This window comes from Carassius gibelio, chromosome A17 (assembly GCF_023724105.1).
Source record: "Carassius gibelio isolate Cgi1373 ecotype wild population from Czech Republic chromosome A17, carGib1.2-hapl.c, whole genome shotgun sequence".
Taxonomy (NCBI): domain Eukaryota; kingdom Metazoa; phylum Chordata; class Actinopteri; order Cypriniformes; family Cyprinidae; genus Carassius; species Carassius gibelio.
Window position 1 is genome coordinate 27,135,380 of NC_068387.1, and position 23,340 is coordinate 27,158,719.

At 45.6% G+C, this 23,340-nt stretch overlaps 3 protein-coding genes across 13 annotated transcripts in view; 1 reads left to right on the forward strand and 2 right to left on the reverse strand.

Annotated features, from left to right (window-relative positions):
• LOC127933166 (kelch-like protein 28) overlaps positions 1-2,470 on the reverse strand; it is a 5,666-nt gene extending 3,196 nt beyond the window's left edge. For 2 of the 4 annotated variants that reach the window (XR_008147451.1, XM_052529941.1), the window contains exons 1-3: positions 2,371-2,458; positions 861-1,181; positions 1-635 (exon numbers count right to left, since the gene is read on the reverse strand). The exon at positions 1-635 is cut by the window's left edge and continues 3 nt beyond it. Coding sequence is in view for 3 of the 4 variants with exons in the window: in XM_052529941.1 (XP_052385901.1) it covers positions 1-635; positions 861-1,121 (896 nt within the window). In the remaining variant the exon portion in view is untranslated. Of the gene's footprint in view, positions 636-860; positions 1,182-2,370 lie in introns of all 4 variants that reach the window. The other 2 variants (XM_052529942.1, XM_052529943.1) reach the window with 2 other exon arrangements.
• A 50-nt stretch (positions 2,471-2,520) lies between these two features.
• LOC127933158 (TOG array regulator of axonemal microtubules protein 1) lies at positions 2,521-13,657 on the forward strand. Of its 8 annotated transcripts, none has more exons than XM_052529922.1 (23): positions 2,521-3,058; positions 3,856-4,895; positions 5,856-5,916; positions 6,083-6,193; positions 6,436-6,648; positions 7,092-7,267; positions 7,348-7,562; positions 7,719-7,789; positions 7,877-8,074; positions 8,781-8,837; positions 8,922-9,067; positions 9,147-9,219; positions 9,297-9,482; positions 10,419-10,536; positions 10,614-10,719; positions 10,821-11,056; positions 11,199-11,357; positions 11,431-11,557; positions 11,649-11,761; positions 11,831-12,011; positions 12,090-12,309; positions 12,384-12,470; positions 12,938-13,657. In XM_052529922.1, the coding sequence occupies exons 2-23, from the start codon at positions 3,933-3,935 to the stop codon at positions 13,171-13,173; spliced, it is 4,053 nt and encodes a 1,350-aa protein (XP_052385882.1). In that variant the 5' UTR covers positions 2,521-3,058; positions 3,856-3,932; the 3' UTR covers positions 13,174-13,657. The 8 variants fall into 8 exon arrangements, 7 of the variants coding, with proteins under 7 accessions (XP_052385882.1, XP_052385880.1, XP_052385881.1 ...); XM_052529920.1 differs by having other exon boundaries at positions 2,808-3,058; positions 5,853-5,916; XM_052529921.1 differs by having other exon boundaries at positions 2,858-3,058; positions 9,144-9,219.
• A 1,040-nt stretch (positions 13,658-14,697) lies between these two features.
• On the reverse strand, positions 14,698-18,486 carry soul3 (heme-binding protein soul3). The gene is made up of 5 exons (XM_052529977.1): positions 18,104-18,486; positions 16,197-16,291; positions 15,575-15,716; positions 15,251-15,434; positions 14,698-15,178 (listed from the first exon to the last, which is right to left on the reverse strand). The coding sequence occupies exons 1-5, from the start codon at positions 18,297-18,299 to the stop codon at positions 15,007-15,009; spliced, it is 789 nt and encodes a 262-aa protein (XP_052385937.1). The 5' UTR covers positions 18,300-18,486; the 3' UTR covers positions 14,698-15,006.
• Between the last annotated feature and the right edge of the window lie 4,854 nt (positions 18,487-23,340).

The following is a 23,340-nucleotide window of genomic DNA, read 5'->3' on the forward strand; positions in this document are numbered from 1 at the left end:
TCCAGCGTGGCGAAGAGCCCGGCCTTTCCTCCCACGGCCAGCAGGACTTTGGGAGCGCAGCGCGGCCGTGTGGACAGCATGGTCTGGTAGGAGAGCCGGTGCTCGGGCATGAAGTGGTACTTGAGCGCCTCGTTGAGCAGGTGTTTGCAGGCGTGGTCGTCTCGGATCAGGTGATTGGCCTCGTACAGCCGCGTCAGGAACTTGACGCTCAGCAGCGGGAGCCGCACACAGTGCAGGAGCGGCGCCAGGTATTGCTGTCTCTCGGTCAGATCGTACTTGATCCAGGACTCCAGCGCGTAGAACACACTCTCCTCCGTCAGCACGTTCAGGCAGTCGTTGGACACGATGTCGTCCAGCTCGGCGCGCGTCAGCTCCAGGAACTCCTCCGTCTGGCACACCTCCTCGAAGTGCTGGCAGATGAATTTGCTGGCAGATAGACACAGCTCGTGGCAGCCGTAGGTCTCGGCGAAGCGTGAGATGCCGATGCAGTTCCCCGCGTCCAGCTGACTCTCCAGGAAGCTGCAGCACTCCTTCACAACCAGCTTGACCTGCAGCAGGTTGGCGGCAGGAAGTAGAGACTCCACCGTTTCCTGTGAGATGAAGACGGTTCCTGTGTAGGCGTACTCCACTATGGCCTGACGAGAGACGGAAACAGAACACATTTCATCAGTTACCGACTGCATGGGTCTCAAATATAGTCCCTGGTCCATAAGCCTATACTACTGTTCTAGCTACTAAAATAGTTCAGTTTTGTATGCAATGAATATAAATCATTGTGTTTGTTGTTTCTGGACATATAGGGAGTGTCCCAGAAGAGATCTGACTGCATGTTGTACTGGTTTGTGTGTGTGTCAGCTGACCTTGAGAGCGGCTTCATCCACACACTGGAACTCCACCTCAGACGTCTCTTTCTCCGACAGGTTCCCGGTGAACATGGCCTTGAAGTACGGGCTGATGCTGGCCAGCACTACTCTGTGTGCGTGGATCTTGGCGTCTCCGACCCGCAGCACGATGTCACAGAGCTCGTGATCCTGGCGCAGGAGCTGAAGACCCTGCAGGAGCTGCTCGGAGTGAGGACGCATCAGGCTCACAAACATGTACGGCTCGGCCTGCTGCTCCATCTGAGACACACACACAGAGCTCTGAGCCTCTCCTCACACACACAGAGCTGCGTCACACACCTACAGACTCACAGAGACAGGGATGATGGGACATTAAACCCCCAGGAGCTCCGCAGATGAACAGACAGCAGCCGTCAGGAGACATGTTCACTACAGAACACAACTATCATCACGTGTCACTGGCACACACTCACAAAACACCACACGTCTGCTTCTGACACTGCAAAAACATATTCAAAAGGTAACTGGATCTTATTAAATCTCACTTTTTCCAACTTTTCTTACAATTCTGACCAAAGACAACTATAAAAAAGTCAGAATTGTGAGAAATAGACTCAGAACTGTGAGACATGAATTCAAAATAGTGAGATTTTAATAAAAAATTGCAAGATATAAACTCATAATTACCTGACAAACTAATAAATGCAAAATTCTAAACAAATTTTGAGGTAAAAACTCATAAATGCAAGATATAAACTCATAATTACCCGACAAACTAATAAATGCAAAATTCTAAACAAATTTTGAGGTAAAAACTCATAAATGCAAGATATAAAATCATAATTGTCAGATAAATACTAATAATTACAAGAACTAAAATAATAATTTGAGATAAAAAATCAAGATATAAACTCATAATTGCGGTATAAGACTGTAAGATATAAACATCATGAATTTAAGTAAAAATAATTTAGATAAAAATTCTCAATGACCTTTTTATTTCTTTATTCCATTGTTGTTGTTAATTGTACTTTTAAATGTATATCTTGCAATAAATAAACCAATAGTTAATGTATACCTTTTTTAATACCATTTTATTGCCGTTTATTATTGTAAGATTGTACGTTTATTTTTTCCTGTCATCACTTGTATCTGCACACACTCATTCAATAAATCAGCTCAGACTGTAAATATATCTCCGTGATCTCGAGGGGGCTTTCTCTGTGTGCTCTACAGACTCAAGTGTGTACTCGACCCCTGTCTAGGGAACACACGATCCCTATGTAGACAGCAGCCTCAGCGCCTTAAATGTGGACACACCTCCACGAACAGCAGAGATCACATCAGGAGTGACGAGTCTCAATATCAGACATCACAACCATCTTCATCAGTCAGCTGAAGAGAACCAATAAAGCTGTTGCTAGCATTAGCATCAGAGCTCAGCTTGTGACAGACGCGCGCTCACACCCGCTCAAACGCTCATTTAGAGAACTAAAGTGCAGCAATAAAGAGTTTATTCATTGTTTACCTGTGTGTTTGGCTGATTTCTGGCAGTTTGGAGCACAACACGGCCGCGACTGTCAGGAAAACAAACAGAAATCGGCGCGCGCGTCACTTCCGGGAAATAAGCGCGGGGAGCCCCAAATAAAAGCTCTGACGCGACTGCGCTTTAAAAATAACTTTTATCTTAAAATTGCAGCTCAGGTGCAGATAATGCGTTAAATAGTATAATAATAACATCAATACACTATCGTGCGCATATAATAATAATAATAATAATAATAATAATAATCAGAATATTAAGTCTTTGAATCTTTGTTATTATTTGTACTTTTTAAGCCCAGATGAAGCCGAAATAACAATACGTTTTCGAAAGCGAATGCACGGTTTATTCAAATGAAAGCGTTGCTGTCTCTGATTTAACACGCAAATACCTATGTAATGTAGAACTACACCTCCCACAATGCACTGCGCACGCCCACCAGACAGAGCGGGGTCAGGGGGGGCGCGTCGCCATGGCAGCGGCTGGTTGTGACATCAGCGCCATTTTGCTTGAGTGTTGTGATGGAAGCAGCGAGAAAATCAGAATCCCACAGAAAAACACCGAAAATCGGACGCGAATCCGGAGCAGAAGAAGCAGATTCGGTGAATCAGACCGCGTCGCGTAGAGACTCGCACACAATCTGGACAGAAGTCGGAGCGATCTGCGATAATAGGTTTGATTTCTCACTAAAACACGTCAGGCATTTCAGTCAGTTTCGTGTGTAAATGTGCTTGGGTGTTTTTAAATAGTGTATTGTAGATTAATTCTGCGCGTGTTGTCGATTTGCTTAAAAAAACACGAAAATCCCAAACAATCGTCGATGATGAATGAGATTGATTAGTGTTGTAGAATGTGTGTTAGATGAGATGAGAGAATCTGAGTGAATGTAGAAGAGACACAGCTGGTTTCCCGCCGAGAACTCTCAGATTATTCGTCACTGATCGATGAATAAACTCTTTCTGTGGGTTTGAGTCCGTTACTGATTACACATTACATTACAGAAAGAGTAGTCCGTAATGTAATCCGTTATTTAAAATTAAAAAAATCATTTATCACATCACTCAAGATACTAAAAAAAGTCTATTTTATTTGTGTTTACCTGCGTGTCATGTGACCATTAACCGACGTCAGAGAACCGTGTTTCTTAATTATTAAAATATTTATCTGTAAGGGGTTCTTCAAGTAAATAGAATAGCTGCAAGAGGTTGAGATGACAAACGAGTTTGGGAACCCCTGTATAACATGTGAATAAGAAATTAGTGGATTTGTGCATTAGAAAGACCAAAGTCTTCCGAAGACATAACAGTATAATTACAGCAGAATGTGTTCAGCTGCTCTCTGTCAATCATCTCAACAGCCTCAGCTGTGCTTTACACACAGCTGTCTCTCTCTCTCACACACACACAAACACACACACACACACACAAACACACTCACATCTGATCTGATGTGTTTTCCTGATGACTCCAGGTGTGTCGCTGCATCATGTGACTCTTCCCGTCCCTCGTCAGCATGAGCGGTGCGTCCGTGTCTCCGTCTGGACTCTGATGATGATGATGTACGGGCTGATTCCCCAGGAGTTACACGCACAGCTCCTGGACCTCCAGAACTATCAGAGCCGGACCAGCGGCGTGGAGGAGCTGAAGAACATCCTCCTGGAGCTGGATCTCCAGCAGCTCTCCTCCGCCAGCATCCTGGACTTCATACAGTTCTTACGCAAGCTCCTGGACGACAGCAACTTCAGGGTCCTGTGCGGAGCGCTGCAGCTCATCAACCTGCTGATCCAGAAGCTGGAGAGCCATGTGGAGCGCTATTATAAGGAGATCGTGAGCGTGACGGTGCGAGCGCTGGGCGACTCCCGTAGCGTGACGCGGCTCGAGTACATGAACGTCTTCAGGCAGCTGATGAGGACGGTGGGGCCGCAGAAGGTCCTGGATCTGCTGGTGTGTCAGCTCAAGCACAGGAACTCCAGGGTTCGAGAGGACGTCATCAACATCATCACGGCGGCCCTGCTCACACACCCGCGCAAGGACTTCGATATCCCCGGCCTGTGTGTGGAAGCGGCGCCGGCGCTCGCCGACAGCAAGAGGAAGGTGCGTCACGCGGCTCTGGAGCTCTTCGCCGTCTTGGACTACTGTCTGGACACGGGTCAGAAGCAGCCGCTCGTGAAGGCCGTGGATGGAGTGGAGCTGGCCGGAGACGCAGAGGGCCTGATGGCTGCTGTACAGGCGCGGAGAGCACGACACATCCTCCCTCGACTCGCTCCCGACGGATCCCTGGAGTACGCACTCGCTCTTCCTAAACCGGCACAGAGACGGACGCCTCAGCTGGGCTCCGGGGCCGATCTGGACTGGGTTCTGAACGGAGGCCGGGCTCACAGCTCTCGCTCAGACGGGGATCTGACGGAGCAGAGGAGGATGGTGAGCGCCGGGAAAGGGAAGAACAAGCTGCCCTGGGAGAGATCTGCCCTCTCTGTGGAGCTCCAGAGCAACGGAGCGTCACCTGATCAGGTGAGCCATGACATCATCATCACACACACACACATGATCAAACTCTGCTGTTTCACACTCCGTCTCCTCACGTCTTCTGTCTCTGATTGAGAGTGTCTGATCCAGTCGAAGCTCTTTTAGTGTAATTCTGGAGCTCCTGGTGTCAGATCTCTCCTGATTGTGATCAGAATAAGGTCAGTAATATCTCCAGATGAACTCTTCCTGGACTGAAGCAGCTCAGCTTTACTGGATTCTCTTGATTTCTTCAGCTCTCAGTCTCTGTGTTATATGTGTGGATCATCTCGTCTCATTACTGGAGATATATTCAGATCAGTTTATCTCAGTCTCTGCTCTACTGTTAGAAAGAAGAAGAAAATATATATATTTGTTTTTTCAGGTTTAAGTTGATGTTGAATGATAATGCCACGGACTCTGATTTGTGGTGTTTGGGTTGGTATTGCAGTCGTTCAGTAGTGAGGGAAACTGTGGCTCTCTGGAGGCGGTGTGTGTGTGTGTGTGTGTGTGTGTGTGTGTGATCCGCTGTGTTTCCCAGCAACACACACACAGAAGACAAGACTTCAGATGAGAGACGAACAAACGCCAGCAGAGGCTTCTGTAGACCAGCGTTCATCAGATCAGTGTTTGGACAGACTGAAAACTGGCTTGGTTTTAAATCAAGATAACATTAGATTAGAAGAGAAAATGATCAACAGGAAGTGAGTTTATGCTGAAACCAGGAATAAACATCTGCCAGTGGAGTTTATTCCTGGTTTAAGTTTAAACTCCTACTTGAACAGTTCTCAGCAGATTTCATGAAGTGATTCTGCATCTCCAGTAGATGGAAAACAAGACACACACTGTCTGTAGATGATCAGTTTCGGTTTTCATCTGTTTCAAAGTTCTTCTGTTGAGAGTGTGGATGTGGATCAGTGAGGTCTCAGTGCAGAAGGTCTCGATGAACACATGTGTTTATTCCAGCAGGTCAGCAGTGAAGATCCGTCCTCCTCTGTTAAACGCCGTCAGGACACTGGAGCCAAATACAGTAAGAACCTTCTTCAGTCTTGAGACACTTCTCAGTGTACTCTACACAGCTTTATTTCCCAGAAGTCCACCTGTCCTCTTGTTGAATTGATTTTCTGAAGGCATCAATAACACTGCACAGTAATGAAGTGATGAAGCATGTGTTTAATCCACTGTTCTGGACCCAGGTCCATCAGAGGCTCTGACCCGCAGGTCACGGGGTCGACTGCGCCGCAGCGGGAGCTTGGACTCGGATCCAGACCTGTTCAAAGACCCCCATCCGTCCGAGTCTGAGAGAGGTGATCGCTCACGTGTGTTCAGCTTCTACTAATCTCTGCAGATGGGAATCATTAAAGCATTGGAGTTTGGGAACCACAGTGAATTAGAAGCTGTGTCATGATGTGTTTCCTTTAGTTTGAGATTTTCAGCTAATATCCTTTCAGCAGATAACCCTTCTTCAGGTTTAAGCATGAAGTTGGATTGGTCAGCTGGTCATTTATCCTGGAGCTGGATGTGTTGAGTGTTCGGCTGTCTCTCACAGGTTTGTCCAAGACGAGTGGTTTCCTGTCGGCCGGCGCTGAGCGAGCATCTCCAGGCTCGTTTCTGCTGCCCTCGTACCCGCTGACCTCTCTAACAGGAAGTGTGCTGACCCCGACCTTACCACGCAGAAACCACGCTGACCCCACGCTGTCCATGTCCAACACATGGCCCAACAAACGTGAAATCAGCCCTCACCGCAGGAGTGACATCACTGGTCAGAACACACACACACACACACCTCAGAGCTGTTAGAATCAGAACAAACTCAATCAGCAGTCCACGACGGAAAGGGTTCATTTATGTAGAATCTGTGGGCGGAGCTAAACAGGCAGCGCTGTAGAATCTGTGGGCGGAGCTAAACAGGCAGCGATGTAGAATCTGTGGGCGGAGCTAAACAGGCAGCGATGTAGAATCTGTGGGCGGAGCTAAACAGGCAGCGATGTAGAATCTGTGGGCGGAGCTAAATAGGCAGCGCTGTTGAATCTGTGGGCGGAGCTAAACAGGCAGCGATGTAGAAGCAGGTATTAATCTTCTGGAGGCGGGGTTTAGACACATTATTAAACACACATAGTTGGAGAATCATTTCATTTTAAATCATTCTATATTTCAGTATTCACTTTTTGAGACGAAACATTAACACTCATTTACATGTCACAGGTGAGGTGAGCTCCAGGAAGCGTTCTCCGCTGCCTCCTCGAGCTGAACGTGCCTCATCCCTCCGTCAGAGCCCAAACACCAGCAGACCCTTGTCACTGGACACACACCTGCACCTGGATCTGTCGGTCAGCAGCGGCGCAGGAGAGCCAGAGGACGAGCCGCTGGACCGCGAGGAGGTGTGTGTGTGTGTGTGTGTGTGTGTGTGTGTGTGTGCTGATGTCAGCCTCCGTGACTCTGAGCTGTGTCTCTCTGTCAGATGCTGAACTCCTTGCGCTCGTTGAGGAACAGCGCTGCTAGGAAGCGGGCCAAGGTCAGCGCGAGCGGCTCTGAGCCGGATCCAGACAGTCCGGACTCGGCGGTGAAGCTGGAGCTGGTTCCTGATTCTCCGGAGCACACGTCTCCATCCGTCAGCAGTCCTCTGAGCGAGAGCGGCCTGTGCTCTCCTCCGTCTCCCAGCGGCACCAAGAGCAGGTCAGTCTCTCCGTCTGCGGTGTACAGACCCTCACACCTGAGATCACACCATACTCTGACAGAGATCACTCCTCTGTCTGGTCACCATGAGAGAGAATTCACCTCAGTTTCAGATGAAGTTTTAATTCTCATGTCTGGTTTATCTCATGACTCTAGCCCTGTGGAGTCTGCGGTGAAGCCACGAGTGTCTTCAGGAAGACGTGTCCCAGCAGACACCAGCGCTCGAGGTGTGTGTGTGAAGCACAGGAGCACACGTGATGTCAGACGGTGTGTGTTACCCGTCCTCTGAGTGTGTGTGTGTGTGTGTGTTACAGGTGAGACGCAGCAGGACAAGAGTCTCTCCGATGGGAATGTGAGTGTGATCGGTCAGAGACTCGTTTACTCGAACAGATCGTTAGATCCAGACGAGGAGAAGCCCAGCGACATGACATCATCATCTTCATCATCCTCATCATCACCTCAGATCAGAGCCGCCGGCCGCCAGCCGCTCCGTGCTCTCAGACCCGCTAGAGGTGATCATTACCAGTTAAAACATGTCTTCCGCTCACAGAGGCTGCCTTTACTTGATCAATAATACAGTATAAACAGTGAAATATTATTCTGATGTAAATCAGCTGTGTTCTGTGTGAATCTGTGTTAGAGTGTAATTTATTTCTGTGATGCTCCGCTGTATTTTCAGCATCATTCCCGTGATACACTAATAACACAACACACTGCGCTTGGGGTCAGTAAGATAAAAAAAACACCCACCAAAATAAATGAATTCTTTCATTCATCAAGGATGCATTAAATTTATCAAAAGTGCCAGTGAAGACATTTCCAATGTTACAAAAGATTTCTATTTTTTCTTTGAATCCTAAAAAATAAAATGTATCACGGTTTCCACAGAAATATTGAGCAGCACAACTGTGTTCAACACTGATAATAATCAGAAATGTTTCTTGAGCAGTAAATCATCATATTATTCTGATTTCTGAAGATCATGTGACACTGAAGACTGGACGAATGATGCTGAAAATACAGCGGAGCATCACAGAAATACATTACACTTTAACACAGATTCACACAGAACACAGATGATTTACATCAGAATAATATTTCACTGTTACAGATAAATGCAGCTTCGCTGAGCAGAAACGCTTCTTTCCTGTAGTTATTCCAGTGTGTGACCGGTGGTGTGTAACATGATGGTGTAGTAATGTGTGGTGTTTCTCTCAGGATCTCAGCAGCGAGTGTCCTGCAGTCGAGTGATGTCGGAGGGCGTGATCGGGCGAGGTCAGTTCACCGCTGTTTTCCTGACCGCTGGTGTAGCACTCGTCCGCTCTCACCCTCACTCGTCTTCTTCTCTGGTGTCTGCAGGAGTGTTCGCTTCCGCTGTCCTGTCCAGTCGTTCTCCTGAGCAGGGTGACCCGGCCGGTCAGAGCCCCCGTGAGCCTCCGTCAGGTGTGTACGGACACGTCTTGACCAGCGCCCTCCTCCAGTCTGACGCCTGTCCTGAACCAGAGGTGCGTCTCACACACACGAGGGTGTTCAGCGGAGCCTGCGCTGGGATCTGAGTCATGTGATCTGTGTGTGTTTCAGCAGAGAGTCAGGAGCTGGAGTCTGGAGCAGCAGGACACACCCCCCGCTCGCCGCGTGCCCATCGGTGATGTGAAAGGTGAAAGGTCAACAGCAGTGACGGCCATCACTCATCTGTGGTCTCTGTTATCGTGACCGTTTCTCTGTTTGTTCCAGATGTGAGTCTGAACGGTTGTGAGTGGCTCTCAGATGAATCTCCCTCCAGCCCGACTGAACCACAGAACACAGGGAGACGCCCGAGCCCCGCCCCCCCGACCGGCCCGCCCAATAGGAACACAGCACCCCGACTGAGACGAGCGTCGAGTTTGAACCGCACCAGACCCCCTGCGTCTCACAGCTCCGGTGAGAGAGAACACACACACACACACACACACTGTACATGCAGCGAACAAGAAAATCACTCCAACACTTATTTAAATCAGCTTCACACATTACTGTAAAATATATATATATTCATTAGAGGTGCTCCGATCACGATCGGCCGATCGTTATGCGCATCTCGTCAGTAAAGCCGGTTTTCTAATCAGCGGTTAATTCCATCAGGTGCTTGAGTTCACATAGAGCAGCTGTTACTACACAGAGCCGTTGTTAATAGAGAAGATGCGCAAATCACGTTAATTTTCAGCGTTTATTGACGCATCTTCTCAGTTAACAACGGCTCTGTGTAGTAACAGCTGCTCTATGTGAAATCACGCACCTGATGGAATTAATCGCTGATTAGAAAACCGGCTTTACTGACGAGATGCACATAACGATCGGCCGATCGTGATCGGAGCAGCCCTAATATTCATTCATCAGTGACACATTAAACTGATCAGTAAAGACATTTATAATGTTACAGTAGATTTCTATTTCACATAAATGATGTTCTTTTGGAGTTTCTATTCATCTGTGGATTCTGAAAAATAAATTACATCAGTTTCCACAAAAATATTGTTATATAATAATATGTTCAACTTTGCTAATAATCAGAAATGTTTCTTGAGCAGTAAATCATCAAATCAGAATGGTTTCTGAAGATCATGTGACACTGAAGACTCGTAGTGCTTTATACAAAACTGATTGTGTCAAACAGCAGGTCAGCTCAGAGATTTGACATGTCACACAGATTCACCGTGCTGACCCACAGGAAGCTGAGTTGTGCTTCAGACGTCACTGTCTGTGTGTGACCACAGCTTTAGTCAGTAGATGGTCATGGCTCCAGATCCCAGGGAACACACTGATGACATCTGGATAACATGTATGATGTCAGATATGATCAGTCTGTGTGTCCATCAGATGAGCTGACCCCTGTGAGTCTGAAGAAGGAGGGTCAGGATCCGGCTGACCTGCGTCCCTTCTCTAAACCGGAGCTGGCGCTGACGCAGAGCTTCAGACTGATGTCCTCAGACGACTGGTGAGTGACCGCACATCTGATCCCTCGTCACACACACATCAACACATCCTCAGTGTAAATCTGTACTGTTGATGAAGGGAGAAGAAGATCGAGGGGATGACCTTCCTGCGTAGTTTGGCTCAGTATCATCCTGACGTCCTGATGAGCCGGATCCATGACGTGTGCCTCGCTCTCGTTCAGGAGGTCAGTGTCACGCTCACAGATCACTGATCAGAGCAGCGTCTCAATCATGAATCATGGAGCTAACAGAGATTGATCTGGTGTGTGTGTGTGTGTGTGTGAAGGTTCGTAACCTGCGCTCCGGCGTGTCCCGTGTGGCAGTGGTGACGCTGGGAGAGATGTTCGCGGCGCTGCAGAAGGGAATGGATCAGGAGCTGGACGGGACGGTCCGAGCTCTGCTGCAGAAAGCTGGAGAATGTAACGCCTTCATCAGACAGGACGTGGAGCGAGCGCTGGACAGCATGATGAAGAACTGCTCTCTCACACGCAGCATGAGCGCACTGCTGACCGGAGGACTGGGGTCAGTCACACACACACACACACACAGACTGTTCACAAACTGTTGAATTGTTCTGACTGTTACTGTTACTGAGATGTTTTGTAATGCTGGTCCGTGTGTGTGTGTGTGTGTGTGTGTGTGTGTGTGTGTGTGTGTGTGTCAGTCATCTGAACTCAGTAGTGCGTAAGTGTGCGGCGCAGCGTCTCTGTGCTCTTCTGGAGCGGGTCGGAGCCGCTCGTCTGCTGTCCGGAGCTAAAGATGTGACCGAGCGCATCCTGCCGGCCGTCTGGAAGCTGGTGCAGGACTCGTCTCAGGAGGCCAGGTGAGGGGTCAGAGGTCACGCAGCCTAACACACTCTCGCCTCGACGCTTCACGCTTTCATTGCTGTCTCTCAGGTACTTCGGGCGACGCATGCTGCTGTTTCTGTCCTCTCACCGTGACTTTGATAAAATGCTGGAGAAGTTCATCTCTGCTAAAGACCTGCCGGCCGTCAGAGACACTGTCTTCACTCTCAAAACCAAGGTGTGCACAAACCCTCACAAACACAGCTGGACCGGTCCCTCTACAGATACACCACTGCTCACAAGTGTGTGTGTGTGTGTGTGTGTGTCAGGGTCTGGGCGAGATGCCTCAGGACGCTCCGTCGGCGCGGGGCAGGCTCTCTCTCTCCGGCGGGGTGGTGAAGCGCACCTCGTCTGTCACGCGTGATCCTCTGAGCAGCAGCAGGTATGACTCTCCAGCCGTTCACCTGGTCACGTGACGTTCCCGCTCACTCATCAGCCGTGTGTTCGGCAGGGACTGTGTGCAGGCGGGAGGTAAAGCAGCCGTCCACAGCCTCGCTGACCGGAGCGAGTACGTCACACAGATGAAGACGCTGCTCAACTCCAAAGACTTCAGGGAGAGAATCAAGGCCATCGATCAGCTGGTGTGTGACTGCGAGGAGAACCCAGCTCTGGTCATCAGCAACCTGTTCCCGGTAATCCTGCCGCTCCTGATGATGAGGATGATGATTGTGGTGATGATGATGATGCGGATAATGCTGAATGTGCTGCAGGTGTTTGACGCTCTGAAGGCCCGTCTGCAGGAGTCGAACAGTAAGGTGAATCTGCGTGCTCTGGAGGCTCTTCAGCCCATCGTGGCTCTGCTCAGAGACAGTCTGGCTCCGGTGCTCAACATCCTGGTCCCGGCCGTCGTGGACAATCACCTGAACTCCAAGAGCAGCAGCATCTCCTCGGCGGCGCAGGGGGCCGTCCAGGCTCTGATGAACAACATCGGTGCGTTGAGTTGATCTCTCACTGATCTGAGCAGATCTTCAGTGTGTCTGACTCTGACTCTGACTGTGTTTCAGACAACAGCCTCCTGCTGCAGCCCTTCTGCTCCAGAGCCCAGTATCTGAGCGGGAAGGCCAAGCTGGAGCTCATCCAGAGAGTCGCAGGTCAGTCCAGACGAGCACTCACCCTGCCACAAAACAAGGCCTTGAAAACTCCTCAATCAGGGATGTAACATGAAGATATGAAGTCTGGTTTTCTGAGATATTGAGCAGGTTAAAATATCTGCCAACAAAAAGATTAAAATTTCCCTCTGAATAAGTGGATTTTCCTGACTCCGCTGTAGAGCTCCACAAAGAATCGAAATAAAAAAAACAATCACAGTGTGTGATTATGAAATCACAAAGGCTTTGAATTAAATAATTCTATTTTTTTTGTCATGCAGCCCTACCCCATTAGTTTTATATTTTAATCATAAACTGCCTTCATATGTTCTGTCATTATTTTATTTATGCATTTGAATATTTTCAGTTAATTCCTTGTAGTTAGTTTCAGGGTCTGTAAGAGGTGTTAAAGAGCCCAGATCAGGCTGGTTCAGAGAGTGTGTGTGTGTGTGTGTGTGTGTGTTTCTCAGAGCTGGTGACGGAGCTGTACCCGCGCAGACCGCAGCTGGTGGAGCAGAAGGTGCTTCCTCTCTTCTGGACGCTGCTCAGCTCTTCCTCTAACAGTGGACAGGTGCGGCCGGCCGCAGTGAAGCTAGCTGAAGCGCTGCACACACACATGGGTCAGACGCTGCTGGAGAACACACAGTCCTCAGACGTGCAGAGCGAGCTGAAGCAGCTCCTGAGAGCCGCAGGTCCTGACCGATGATGAGCTGTGTCTCGTGTGTGTGTGTGTGTGTGTGTGTGACCTGCACACACACACTCACTGATGTTGTCTTGTACCGTGTGCTCTGATCATTTCTCCCAGATCTGTGTGTTGTGCAGGATTTACACCAGACTTGTGTCCTGTATAACGCAGTATTAGCTGTACAGTGAATATATTTCCTGAATATTGACTTCATTATGGCCTGTTTTAAGTGTGACCCGTCCTAGTTTTTTTGCATGACCAAATTAATTGTTGAGCTTAAAAAAAAAAAAAAAGGAGGAAAAGCAGCTTTTTGAGCTTGAAGGATGTGTGTCCTGTGTTTCGGTGAATGAGAAGCTTTATTGGAGAGTAACACGGGTCAGCTCGTGTCCAGATCTAGTTCTTCGTTTAGTGCCAGTCACTCCACAACAGCCTTGATGAGATTTCACTTTAAATTATATCAGAGACAGAGATTTATCTATATAATAAAGTGTCTTATTTCTGTAAACACGTGTGCTGTGATCTGTTTGATTTAGTGACACCACTTTTCACGTTATTCATCCACACATCAACAAACACGAGCTAACTTCACATTTCTGTCACATAAAATCTGATTTATTTTATTTAATCCATCTCCACCCAGCATATCTTACAGATCAGTAGCATTGATGGCACAACTATTAACCCTCAAACTATTAATAACCAGTTCAGGGGTTTATTCTTCATTGTGTTCATCTGAAGAGGCTGAATGTGATGTTTTCTTCAGCTCCCTAAACGTTTCTTCCACTGACCCCGAGACACCGTCCAGATTGGATGAGTCTTTTACTGGAGACACCGAGGTGCTCTCGGCCTGACGCTCTGCCTAAATAAACTTTCTCCATTACTTCTAAAGATGTTTAATGAATCCTTAGACTCCCCCAAACATCTCACTAATATATTAAAGAAGCAAGGATGCTCTTCTTTGTAATAACTCAGCCTATTTCTTTATGTGTGGATGTTAAAATATTAGCTATAGATGTGTGTGTATGCTGTATTTTTAACCTAATTGAGTTTTTTTTCTTTAATGTTTGTAATCGTGGTTATTTTGAAAATTCAATAAATAAAATCACATAAATATATATATATATATATATATATATATATATATATATATATATATATATATATATATATATATATATATATATACTCAAGTCCCCTGGGGTTTTAAGCTAATATTTAAATTCTAAAAATTAATCATAAAAAAAAAAATTTCAAATTAATTTCAAAAAACATCCACAGATCCAGAATTCCACAAAAAATATATATATATATATTTAAAAATTATTATTGTAGTTTTTTTTACTATTTTTGACATCCCCATGAAAAATAGATAAACTGTAATCCATTATTCAAACGAAAAAGATCTGAAACTATTGGAAAATGTCTGGTTATTCACCAGATATGGTCTGTGTTTCCTTACACTTTATTTTGGGACCGAACCCTGATCTTTAATGTCCTCCGTGAATTGTTGGCTCTGATTGGCTGGAGTGGATATGACATCATGGCTCGGGTCAGCAGTGGTTTATTCAGATCAGAACAGAAGCTTCACAGTGTTTCTACTGAGGACAGATCAACTCATTCACGGTGTCTGACATCTGAGCTTCCTGCTGGAACACACACCTTTCAAAAATACTTCAAATAGCACAATGAGAATCTGGAATATATATATATAAATATATCTGCATCTATGGATTATCGTAAGCGTTGGTTCTAGAGCGAGAGACGGACAGAAGACGAGAGGTCTGTGACGATTGTGTTACAGCATCAGTGTTTCAGCGAGTGTTTGTGTAGCTTATACTCCGTGTGACGCTCCTCTCAGGGCCGCTCCAGGAACCAGATCTCGTTCTGCCGGTGGGCCGCCGCGGGGTTGGTGTACCCAGCTATGATGAAGGAGTCGCTGACGCAGACGGCTGGACGGTCCAGAGCCTCGGCCAGACTGCTGATCTCGTGGAGGATGGTCAGCTCGTTCGTGACCCCCGTGAAGGCCCTGAGAACACCCCTCAGATCAGCTGCTCATGTTTCCTCCAGTACACTTACAGTGGAGATGTGTGTGTCTCACCTGGAGTAGATGACCGCAGCAGGCCACTGCTCGACGGTGACCTCGGGGTCGTGTGGCCGCGGCGGATCGCTCTGGTGCGGGGGGGGCAGGTAATACGCTACGGTCACGGCTCGCGACAGACTCCTGTGTGTCTCATCGGTGCGCACCACCGTCACGATCGGGATCGTCAGCCCCAGATAACGTCCTGCAGAAGAACAGACGAGTGTGTTTGAGATCTGACCTGACGCAGCGCTCAACTGTGTGTGTGATGCTGGATGTGTGTGTGTGATGGAGGAGTGTGTGTGATGCTGGATGTGTGTGTGTGATGGAGGAGTGTTTACAGACCTGCTGAGTTCTGCTGGCAGATGTATCTCATGATCTTCATGAAGCCGTAGCAGATGCTCTGTTCATATGTGTCCTCGTGAACCGTGATGCAGGCCCAGTGCGCTTTCTCATAGTGACGCTTCTCGAACACCACCTCGCCGCACTACGACACACACACACACACACACAGAGAGAGAGAGAGAGAGAGAGAGAGAGAGAGTCAGAAGCATCATCCTCATCACAACACAACACAGGAACAGATCAGTCAGAATCAAACACAAATAAAGCAGGGTTTGGGTTTATGGAAGCGTTGGAAATGATTTGTCTTGTACTGAATGAGCTCAGAATGAATGAGTGAGATGAAGAGTGAAGAGTAAACCTTCTTCTAGAACACATTTTAATGAGTGACCAGCTCTCTTTTACAACCATATTTGAGCCGGTTTCTCTCATCCAGGGCCATTCTAGCCTTCAGCTCTGGTCTGTTTCTGAAAGTGTCAATCACTGGGAGTGGGAGGAGTCTAATGATCTCTCTATTGCTCATCCTCCGTCAGGTTGGAGCAGCTGAATTAGATCACGTGTGTCTGATGATGACACTGATGCTGTAGGTCAGACTCTGTTGGGTTGATTCAGAGTGTGTACGTACCTTCTCCTTGCGTGTGAGGAGTGTGTAGGGCACCTGCTCCCGTGTGTGTGTGCCCTCGTTATCGGTGGTGATCTGACGGATGGGTTCGGCCATGTCTGTGAAACACGGAGCAGACGGACGTCAGTTCAGCTCCAGAAACACAGACAGAGTTACAGCAGGAAACACTGTAGAACTGGACGTTTAGGATCAGGAGAGACCCAGAATCAGACTTACACTTCAGTCAGGACGGAAACATGACCAGACCAGACGTGTGTGTGTGTGTGTGTGTGTGTGTGTGTGTGTGTGTGTGTGTGTGTGTGTGTGTGTGTGAGAGCTACTGTAAATACAGTGGCTGGTTTTTTTTATCCTCAAGGAGAATCACATGATGAACTTTAGGAGCACAATAACATGCCTTTTTCCTTCATAAAAGGATACAATGAGATATTTAAAAGCTAAATTGATTAATTTGAAGACTAAAAGTACACTAGGATTTTACATAATTCTACTTCAAACTGTTTATTTAATATTTAGTGGGATTCATATTTTAAACACAGAATTATCCATTTAATTGTGCAGCGTTGTGATGCAGTTAATTGTGTAACTGGTCTTGCTCGAAATACACTTCGACTCTTATTTTGAAACGTTGGATCACAATTCCAGTTTTCTGTGAGTCATCTGATTTTGATGAAGACTGCTCATAAGTTAAAGTGTTGTCCACTGGTTTCAGGAGTGAGGGAGTCGTGTAAAGGTCACATCTAATCCTGTATTTCACATAAAGCACAGACTGGATTCAGAGGCAGTGGTCTGATAATCTCAGCTAGATTGTGTGTTAGACACTCTCTGGATATAAAGGTTGTGTTTGATAACATGAAGAGAGCGGAGCGCGTGATCATCTGCTGAACTGGGTCAGAGACGCAGACGTGAATCATGGGAAATCCTCCTCGGCTGGTGTCTTAAAGCAACACGCTTCAGGAAACAGATGGAGACTCTGGGCTTCCTTCAGACTAGTGGACAGAAAACATTATCTGTATTTCATCTACACATCAAACGCTGTTGTGGTGTACTCTCATATCGTTCTAGTTATTGCTCCTGATGTGAACAGCCTTAGTTTTGACACCTGTCGCTTTAAATGCTGGAGCTCTTGGATTGGCTGTCAGTGTTTTTATTATTGATGATATCAGACCTCCTGTCCCGCAGTGTTTATACGCAGTCCCTGAGGACCAACACAAGGGGAACCGTTCCTGAAACTTTTCCTTCTCCTAATTCTGGATCTCAAAACTGACCTTTTCCCTCATTCACATTGCTTACATCTTGCAATTGTGTATTTTTTCCTCATTATTCTGAGTTTTATATCTCGAAGTTATGAGTGCTCCAACGTCTGAATTGTGAGAGAAATTCATCTTTATTTCTTTATCCAGCAGATGCAATGTAAAAAAAAAAAACTGTGATTTTAACAGTAAAAGCCAGTAAACATACTATAGTTAAAACCTATTAATTGGTTTAAAACTGTAATGGACGGTAAAATTACAGTTTTTTTAAGTGAAAAAAAAACTGTATAATTTACAGTGAAAACCATAAATTGACATTCCCACAATTTTTTTTTTTTTTTTTTTTGGTTGAAATAAAGATGTTTTCTCACCAGTTTTGTTCATTAGGGTGGTATGTTACATCTAAGGTTGTTAAATGAATGTTTCTTGCATTATTTCAGTATCGTGTGTGTGTTACTGTGATGGTGTTTCTGAGTGCTGCTGGCAGAAAAACACTCACTCAGTGTGTAGCTGCCTACATAGACAGCATCTGTGCGCGCGGCTCTGAGGGGATGACCGTTAAACTGGCGCGAAACGCTATAAGGCTGCGGTGATCTGAGACGCGAGTGTATGTATGTATGTGTGTGCGTGTTGTTGTTGTGTTTGTAACGCTAACGTTACCTGTCGGTACCTCCACCTGGTGACCGCGCGCCACATCCGTCCAGTACCTCAGGAGCCTCCCCTGCTCCTCCTGCGGCTCCTGCTGCCCCTCCTCGGGGCTGTTCAACAGCTGCTCCTCCGACACAGACTCCAGATCCTCCAGTGTGATCATATCACCGCCGCCGCCGCCGTTCAACCGACACCCGCCGGGATCCATCGCCGAATCCGGTGACCGTCGATGCTGGAAGTGCGCGTCCGTGCGGAACGATCGTCTCACGCGGATCTCGCTTTCATGTCCACGAACCGGAGCTCTCGATCAGCGAGCAGTCGTTTAACTCCCGTTATTAACCGTGTTCGGTTCGTACGTGTATTGTTTTGCAGGCAGGACGGTCGTGACGTATTTAAGGGCAGAGTCGTGGTCACGTGACCATATAAGAGCCGCCCACCTCGCGCAGGAGTGTGTAAATACACAACACGCCTGAGAAACTAATCATGTGTCCAGATTGTGTGTGTGTGTGTGTGTGTGTGTGTGTGTAAATGCAATAAAGTCTGTAAAAAAATAAATATGAATATTTTCAATGCCATGTGAGTGTATTTTAAAATACTTTAAATGCTTGGCTGGTCTTTCATTTGTGAAATGAAAGGTTAATGTTCTGATATGATATGTTGAGTTTCAGTATACAGATTGTGTGTGTGTGTGTGAGAGAGAGAGAGTGAGTGTGTTTGTGTGTGATAGAGAGAGAGTGAGTGTGTTTCAGGTCAGTGTTTGATCAGCTCCAGTGAGTTTTATCACACTTTAGTCAGAAATACATGTATTAGTCCTTGACCTGCTTGTGTTTGTCTGCTGGATGATTTCAGCTGCTGTAAATGGAGAAAGTTCAGAAGAAAGTTCAGGATTTTTCCAAATCAGGATCACAGCATTAACCTGCAATGAAGCAGGAAACACTTTACACTGCAGTGAAATATGACCACACTGCAGTGTCATGATCTTCAGAAACCATCCTGATCTGCTGCTCAAGAAACATTTCTGATTATTATCAATGTTGAAAACGTTAATATTTTGTGGTTTCATGCTTTTATGTATAGACAACATTGACACGTAATGAACAGGAGGATCATGATGTGTGATTATTGTGTTGGTCTGTATGGGCTCTGAGCAGTGATTGTTCCTGATGGAAGGCTCCTGCAGAGAGACGAGTGATTGTGTTCAGCTCGGGATGAAAAGAGTCGTCCGTCAGCTCCATTGTGCTGCTCGAATCATGTTCTAACAGCTCTGGCCTGTTTTTCTGACAGTTTTACGTCCCGTCTGACCCAGATGTGGCTGTTGAATCAGCCTGACCTCTAACACCAGATCATCACACCTGCATTACTTGATAATAATGTGTGGGTTTTGTTTTTTAACCTGTGATTCTTGTTTGGGGTTCATAGATAAATAAATAATGAATTTAAAAAACAGCATATATTCAAAATAGAGCTGTTATACATTTTGTATCATTTGAACAATTCCTTGCTGAATAACAAAATAAATACTGACCTCAAGGTTTAGAACGGTAGTGTGTCTGTATATTGTTACAAACGTTATATATATATATATATATTAAAAAAAATTAACCATAAAAGAACATTACGTTTATTGTAAGGAAACTAACAGTAACTTCTACAGAATGTTTGCTAAAGGTTTCGATTTTGAGCCGTGAGTGACAGGAGACTCCCTGTGCAGTGATGTGTGTGTGTGTGTGTGTGTGTTCCCTCAGTAGGGTGCGATCGAGGGGATTTCTCCATCTGCTTCAGTCTGTATCTCTGTATGAGTTACTGCAGCAGATCTGTCTTCCTCTTCTGGACCCAGAGGTGCTCACACACACACACACACACACACACTTCACTTCACCAGTGTGTGTTCTTCTCTCAGAGCTCAGAGGAGTCTGCTCTTCATGGATCTACAGGAGAATGGAGAGCATGTTCACCAGGTCACCCTGATGATTTATGTGCCTTTTCAGGAACAAATATAAATTCTGTCATCATTTACTGTTCTTCAGTGATCATGGTCTTACCATAAACGTATCGTAGCATCAGTGCATTTCTTTGAGATAAAGCCCAGTGATTTCCTTCCTTCTGAAGTCCTGCCATCCTCTGCTTTCATCTCCCCCGGGTCCAGATGACTGAGGGCTGGTTCCAGAGATGTAACTTGATTATTGCTCTGTCTCACACAGGTGTGCGTCTCATGTCCTGATACAGATCTCAGAGTCATGAAGAAGCTGCTCTAGTAAATATAAACAGGCTTTTACATTTTAGTGATTTTAATGACATTTTAATGTGTGTGAGTGTGTGTGTGTGTGTGTGTGTGTGTGTGTGTGTGTGTGTGTGTGTGTGTGTGTGTGTGTGTGTGTGTGTGTATGTGTGTGTGTGTGTCTCCTCTATACATGAGCTCTGGAGATGCTCTCTTATGCAACACTTCTCAGAACAGTTACACAAGCGCTGCAGACAGGAAGTGGGTTGTGCTGAGTGACCAGAGGAGCGACACACTGGACACGCCTGTCTTCAGAGGGTCACAACAGCAGCTGATGATGATGATGAGCATCAGATATTGATCTGTGCTTCTGCTATAATCAGATCATTTACTGAAGCTGCTGAACTGGGATAATCTCCGTAAGAGGCTCGTTTTCACATCAACACTGCAGGCCAGGGATGGTTCTAGGGTGAGTGGAGATCCGGGGCTTAGCCCAGAAAAATCCATGTATGTGACTTTTTTATTTTAATAAATCAGAAAGATTTACCTTGTTTAAAATATACAAAAACAATAAAAACAAAAACAAATTTAAAACATTTTATTTAAAGTATTGAGGAAAATACATTTGCTTTATGCAAACAAAAATTAAGAATTGCAAAACAAATGAAACAGCGCGAAAGCAATGATTTTGCAATACATATTTTCCATGGTCATATCTATTAATTTATTTGCAACGCTGCTTTTATTTTGCGTGTCAGTCTAGTTTGAGCTTGCGAAGCCATCTTTCCTTTGCGCTTCACTTTTCTGCAAGTCTCTCTTTGTGGCACTGTTTTGACGTGGGGGCGGAGTCAATGGACGGGGGCGTGTGCAACATGCCTCCATGGAAATGACGTCATCAGCCCTAGACGCAGCTCACTGATCCAGGTGCTGTCATGATGAGCAGAGATTTCGAGTGGATCGTTTATTTTTATTCAGTAGCATTAAAACATTCATGTTTTAATTTTATTTACTTTATTAACAAATGTCTGCGTATTAGCAGCGTTTGCTCAGGTTAAAGAAGTTGTTTACATGAACATCTGTTGTTTATTTCTCTCGATGTGCACACTTTTAATTATTGGGATCGCAAATCATTTGAGTCAGTTCGGGAGTTCGTAGCGGGATCGCGAATCATTTGAGTCATTTCGGGAGTTCGTAGCGGGATCGCGAATCATTTGAGTCAGTTCGGGAGTTCGTAGCGGGATCGCGAATCATTTGAGTCAGTTCGGGAGTTCGGAGCGGGATCGCGAATCATTTGAGTCAATTTGGGGATCGCGAATCATTTGAATCAGTTCGGGAGTTCGTAGCGGGATCGCGAATCATTTGAGTCAATTTGGGGATCGCGAATCATTTGAGTCAGTTCGGGAGTTCGTAGCGGGATCGCGAATCATTTGAGTCAGTTGGGGAGTTCGGAGCGGGATCGCGAATCATTTGAGTCAATTTGGGGATCGCGAATCATTTGAATCAGTTCGGGAGTTCGTAGCGGGATCGCGAATCATTTGAGTCAGTTCGGGAGTTCGTAGCGGGATCGCGAATCACTTGAGTCAGTTTGGGGTCGCAAATCATTTGAATCAGTTCGGGAGTTCGGAGATGTTCAAAATGTTACGTTAAATCAGACACAATTTAAAACCGAAAAAGAAATATAATAAGATTAAATGTTACATATACCTGAAGCTGTTGTATCTTGGCGTTAAAGTGTTTTGGCTGGGGGGGTTTACTTCCTTTTTTGAAGAAGAAGATGATGAATTTTGCAATATCCATTTTAATTTTCAAATAAATTGATCTAGTAAAATACTACACGCCAAGAAACCGCCTGCTCATTTCATTGGCTGGATCGTACAGACACTCATCGATGGTTGGCCAGTTTACATGTCAGTCATAAGCACTAGACTCAGTGGGCGGTTTTCGTCGGGTGTGAATGACAACGTGTAACTTACTTAGCTAAATTTACAGACACTGTGGACGTGAGAGTCGAGAGATATTTATTTATTTAGTTATTTAAATTCTAATATAAATTGCTTTATTGGGCATGAAAACTCATTGATGGCATGGTAGTAATAAAAACATTCGGGGCTTTACTGAAAACATTCGGGGCTCCAGCCCCCTTAGCCCACCCTAACGCCGCCCCTGCTGTAGGCCATGTGTCATTCTTTAATGATGATTACTGGCTTTGGTCATTTCACTGTGCCACACAGTTCGAGTCAGACTTTAGCATTAGAAGGACACAAAGCATCTATTCTCCTCGTCCTGATTCCCGTCTCACTTGATGACCTCATTATGACGTAAGAGACAGTGATGGTGTGAATATTAGGGATTCAGTAGAGCTCAGTTCAGAGTTTATCAGTCGTTTAGATTCTCAGCATCAGCCTCGTCTCAGATAGAAAACTTTCTATACAGATTATCTTGCTTTTTCCATTGTTTTAATTTTAGTTATATAACCTTATGCATATTTTCAGAGAAGAAACCAGTCCAATGTATAGCTGATATTTGAGGTTAATACTTTAGACAAGCAATAAAAAAAGGAATCAGTTAAGAGTATATTCAGCTTCTTTATTTTAATCCAAAATAACGGCATGCGGTTGCTTCAAACAATGGTATACATATCATTGACTAATTGTTATAATCGTTGTTTATAATCATAATTTCAAGGAAATAATCGACAGTTATGATTTTTGTCGTAGTGTCATCTCTCTCTCTTTGGACTGTGTGGTGTTCCATGATCACGTGACGTCACTAATCAAAACAACCAACTCTGAGTTACACTCTGCATTTTAATGCATCATCAAATCTGGATCTATTATTTAGGAATAGTCAGGATTATATCGTCCCTTTCAGTGATGTAAATGTTTTTCGTGCTCATCAGATTATGAATGTTACGGTAGTGCTGTATTTATTTTTACAGGTCAAAGAGACTCACTGTTAGAAATATAAGCGTTCTTTGTTTTTAATAATGATCTCTGTTGTTCTTCAGTGTGTTTCCGGTTTGGAGCCACTA